The sequence below is a fragment of the Chenopodium quinoa genome, unplaced genomic scaffold (genome assembly GCF_001683475.1).
Source record: "Chenopodium quinoa cultivar QQ74 unplaced genomic scaffold, ASM168347v1, whole genome shotgun sequence".
Lineage (NCBI taxonomy): Eukaryota > Viridiplantae > Streptophyta > Magnoliopsida > Caryophyllales > Amaranthaceae > Chenopodium > Chenopodium quinoa.
This window is the reverse complement of record NW_018743292.1, coordinates 901,902-907,140: the sequence shown is the minus strand read 5'-3', so window position 1 is coordinate 907,140 and position 5,239 is coordinate 901,902. Positions and strand designations below refer to the sequence as shown.

At 34.3% G+C, this 5,239-nt stretch overlaps 1 protein-coding gene across 1 annotated transcript; it reads right to left on the bottom strand.

Annotated features, from left to right (window-relative positions):
* Nucleotides 1-504: 504 nt before the first annotated feature.
* On the bottom strand, nt 505-2,474 carry LOC110736181 (DNA damage-repair/toleration protein DRT100-like). Its single transcript, XM_021916340.1, has one exon. The coding sequence runs from the start codon at nt 1,920-1,922 to the stop codon at nt 828-830; it is 1,095 nt and encodes a 364-aa protein (XP_021772032.1). The 5' UTR covers nt 1,923-2,474; the 3' UTR covers nt 505-827.
* Between the last annotated feature and the right edge of the window lie 2,765 nt (nt 2,475-5,239).

Here is a 5,239-nt window from a genome sequence, read left to right as displayed (position 1 = left end):
AAAGCACTCTAAACAAATTTGAAATACGACCTCTGTCTTTTGTCTTTTAGAAACGGAGGGTGTAGAAATTTAATTCTCCCTTTATTGTTTTCTTAACTTTTATTTTATGCCTACTGTTTTCTCAACTTTTATTTATGCCTATACTCTATGATCAAGTTTGTCTTTGTTTTCTATAATTATTTCCGAGACTCAAAAATGTAATTTCCATTTAGAACTATAATTATTGATGGCCTATGGGTGTAACAATCATAAAGAAAATAAAGCTTATTTCGAGTACGTTATTAGTGAAAAATTATATTATCAACGTGATTAGATAGCCGAAGTATTTGCTACGTTTGATCCATAATAAAGTACATTAATATAAGATTCAAGGGGAAGATTTCATGGTCACATATGCATGTGCATTTCACTTGGTATGTTTTATGTCAATAATTAATATAACTAAGGCAGCAATTCAATTCATTTCATTTGCATTCATAGTTGCATGTGCAACAATATTAATTCAGTATTGGCGTATTGCCATCAATTCATTACATTCATAAACATTCTCATTACATTGTTGTCCCTCAAACACTTTGGATAAACAAAATATCTTGTATATTAGTAATACTTTTATACTTCATACATCAAAATCTAAAAGGTAAATAGTACCTTCGTTACACTTCCACACAATTTATCAATTACTTATAACGAGAAAAAACAAACTAACTATAAGATTTATGATGTTAACATGATTAAATTCAAACAAACATATGCTTGTAGTATATTTTCAAGGATATATAGACCAAGATAAGTAAGTACTAAATAGCTTGAGACTTTGTTCACTCTCAACATCTTTTGCTAAGTGGTTTGCCACAAAGACAAGTATTGTAAACAAACGACGACGCTTCAAGGTGGTCATATGGAGCTCCTGCAGGTATGGGCCCACAAAGTTGGTTATGACTCAAGTCCAAATGCCCAATGTATGAGGCTGAAGAAATGGACTTGGGTATTGGCCCACTAAACCGGTTATGAGACAAATCCAGAACCATAAAATACGACCTCGGCCCGAAAACATCGGGTATTCGACCCTCCAAAGCATTCCGGCTCAAGTTACATATACTCACACCCGAATTCAACAAACTTCTTGGTAGTTGACCCGATATCATATTACCATCAAGGTTCAATGTTGCCAAAACTGGCATCTTATCGAACATATCGGGTATTTGACCCGATAACCGATTAAGCGAAAGATCCAAATCCGAAAGGCGATAGATGTTGGATAATGAAACGGGAACAGGCCCACCTAGTATGTTACCACTAAGCAAAGCCCGACTCATCATCGTAAGCTTACCCATTTCACTTGGTAATTCACCTGATAACTTGTTGTTTCTTAAATCCAAGTGCATCAACCGACCCAAATACACAATCGATGGAGGAATCGAACCTGTAAGATTATTATCGGCTAGATTAAGAACCGTAAGCTCCCTCAACCGGCCTATATCAGTTGGAATCCGACCCGTGATCCGGTTCCCAATTAGGTCAAGGGTCCGAAGATAAGGTAGCGAGGTGATACACTTAGGGATCTCACCCGAGATCCCTTTCCAATCGGCTATAGTAAGGCTACTAAGCCGGTTTAGGTTGCAAATTGCCGGGGAGATTGAACCGGTCATGAACCCGGTTCGATGAGCCCGCTCAAAAATTGGATCTTCGGATTCACCACGTAAGTTGATGTCGGCAACACGATGAACATATGGGTCACAACTGACCCCGTACCAACCGTGACAGCAATCCGGTCCGGTCCAAGAATTGAAAATACCCAAATACGGTTCATGAAGGGCAGCTTTGATAGACAAAAGCGCTGCCCGGTCAGATGGCGGGCAGGCGTTAATAACCGTAATAACGGTCATTATAACTGCCCAATAACAAAACAGAACTTTCATGTTTGTTTCTCACTCTACTAATAGTCTACTGTACTGTGTATGATTATGTGAAGTTGAGTGCAGTGAACTAGTGAAGTGAGCTAAGAATGTATAAAGGAAGGGATTCCATATATATATGGGGGAAGATGGAGGGTGATAAGAAATGACTGTTTTGCCCTTTAATCTGGAAAATTTGAGGAAGAGATAAGGATAAAATCATAAAAATAAAAATAATAAAATGGGATTTTTCGTTAAGAAAGAGAGAAACTATAATTGATATAAAAGGAAGGAGGAAATGAGGTAGAAGGTGGTGAGGCCAAAACCCATGTGAAACTGTGAAATGTGTTTAATGTTAGGTCCAGAGTTTCAGTGGTTTGGGTCCTGATGTCTTGCAGAATGTTAGGGGCTGCCCTTAATTTGTGCAGGATTTTTTAAGAATTTTTTTTTTTTTAATGATAAATTTTAAGTCATGATATTATATTTCAGTAAATTCAGTGAATACAAATCTTTGTTCTAATCTAATCCAAACAAACAAAAGTTTCTAGTCAAATAGAAGAATTAATTTCACTAATGTGCAAAATCGAGCTCGATTCAAGTTTATCTTGATAGAAATAACTACTTGTACTATTGGCAAGGCTTGAATCTCACAACCTCGATAATGTGTTATGAGTCGTATGACCATTAAGGGTATCATACTTCATAGTTTCATAAAAGAGTAAAAATTACAATGCTCACTCAACTGTGCTAATAGAGTACTCGTAATAGCTAGTACAGTCCATCAAACAGCTATATTAAAGATTATTTATTGACTGATCATTAAATGAAGTACAGTTGTGTATTAAATGATACAGTATAACAAACATGTAAGACAATCAACCGGAAACATTCCAGTAAAACACGTATAGAAGAACTCTGATAAACATTAAGTGAACATTAATCTTCAGTATAGTTCAATAAGCTTGATTTTGAGCTGATCTAGCAGAAAGCAGGGGGCAATATTGTACTTGTATAATGGTTACAATTATTGTCTATAATATAGAATAAGAGTACATAGATATTAACTCTATGAAAAAAGAAGTATACTATGAATATATAGAGGGAAACTGTTAGTCTGTTACAAAGAAAACAAAATGTTATGGCAATAATTGATACAGAGATTTAATCTAGGATCTTCTCTATTATGCATTGAGACAAGGTCTTCCATGTGACTAATATGGCCTCAATCTTATTTTATACTAAAGATTTAGGATGCCACAGGAGCTCAACCTACCTAAACATAATACGGAGTACGAGTACATAGCTCTATGACTCTATCACCGGCTGGGCAGCCGAAACCACTTTGGCTTAATGGTGGCTCACAACCTTAGTTTGAAGTTTTTGTGGATGTTGAATTGGAATGTGATGCCATTAATGTGGCAAACAAGATAGCAGGAAGAGTTTTTTTGGAATAAATGCTCGAACATACTTGTGTATCAAGTTTTTGGCAAGATACTCCTACCCAAGGTAACATAACATAGGATTCACAAGTTCACAACACCTTGACAGAACTCAATTAAATAACAATCTCGATTTTTCCCTAAAATAAATAAATAAAGGCTTGATCTCGAACTAGTAACTGTGAATAATCTGTGATCTCTCAAAAAAAAACTTATCATTAGATGCAACTTCTCAAGAATACAAGAACATGGCAATGTTATTTTCAATGGTATTAGCCAAAATTGGGAAATTGAATGAATAATTAGTTAATTACGAAGAACAAAGGGCAATAAAGAATCACATGAATTCTAATCTAACACCAAAATACAAGGGCCTACTGCATTTATCTTCGTGTTGTAAGGTGAAAGGTATAATTCTTATAATCTTATTTCTCCTTCATAACAGTATAGTAACTGTTTGAGAGTAGTCCCTTTACAATTAATTGCGAATCCTCCATGTCTAATAGTGAAAAAATCCCTATTTTTTCACATACAAAAATGTGATCTGTCGAGTCATTTCACTGTATAAAAAAAGATAAATATGGCCCCATAAGCCCATAATCTATGGTTGTGAGACAATCATTCATGCAATCATATGTTCATGTCATTGAATAATTTAGATAATAAAGCAGATCTTGGTTTGAACACAATTTTCAAAAGGGACTTTGAAAATGAGGGTTGTGTAAATCCTACTATACTTGAGCTATTTTATATGGTGAAAAAAGAGACAAATTATAAGCATAGACACTATGACGCACACGTAGTTTGATCCTATGTTTATGTGACACCGATATTATAATGTGTTATATGAGAACTAGCTAAGGTTAAATATATTCTCTCGTGCAAACAATAAATCTGTAGTAATTTGTGTTGTATGGTTGTTTTGTATTTCTGTTTAGGGAAGAACATGGAATGTGACAATTAGGTTGAACATCCCCTCTTCAAGTCTGCTACTTCCACCGACCCAAATTGCTACTTAGAATGAAGAGGAAATCCACTCAAGATGTGATGTTGAACCTTATTTGAAAGGCATATTATTAATAGTAACAAGCATATATTAACTAGACATTCCCGTCAAAAAAAAAAAAAAAAAAAAAAAAAACTAAACATTGCCAACTCACATGGGAATCCCTTTTCAGTTGTTTCAATTATGGGAGAAGAAATACTGTGCAATTAACACAAATCTATTTCACCAAAAAAAAAAAAAAAAAAAAAAAAAAAAAAAAAAAAAAAAAAAAAACCTTGAATTTTCTGAAAAACACAAGAATAATACTCTTATAAAAAGTAAGCATAAAATATTGAGGTTTATATATGTAATGCAAGTAAAAAAAACATTAATGTTCCTCATCTTGTCATTGTGAATAACAAGCAATTAAGCCTCCTACCCTAAATCCCATTACCTATATACTTCGTATAACATAAGGATATCAATCAGATCTTTATTCTACCGTAATATATTACAAACTACTACATAATAATTAATCATATCACTATTAATTCAAATCGCCTCGACCCATCCTAAAAGACAATCTAACATGCATATTGCATATAGTATGTTTTTTTCCCTAGCATAGTTCAGTCTTCAATTTACTTCAGGACGCGTGTTTGACACTTCATTTTTAGACCAAAATACGTATAAGATAGATACAAGTTCGTCACAAGTACTGGAGTCCTACTAAGTGAACTAACATAACTTCCCTCTAAAAACAAGGGTGAATCAACATAGCTTTCCATCAATATAAGGCTCTTCCAATAGTCTGATTTATGTGGGTTCAAACAGTCTATCTCATGTCATTAGTCATTACAGGCCCATATTGCAGAATTAACAAATTCAAGAGCTGGCGAGTCTAACAGATTCTAAGG

Coding starts and splice junctions, on each gene's coding strand:
- LOC110736181 (XM_021916340.1), bottom strand. CDS start 1,922: ATGAAAGTTCTGTTTTGTTATTGGGCAGTTATAATGACCGTTATTACG.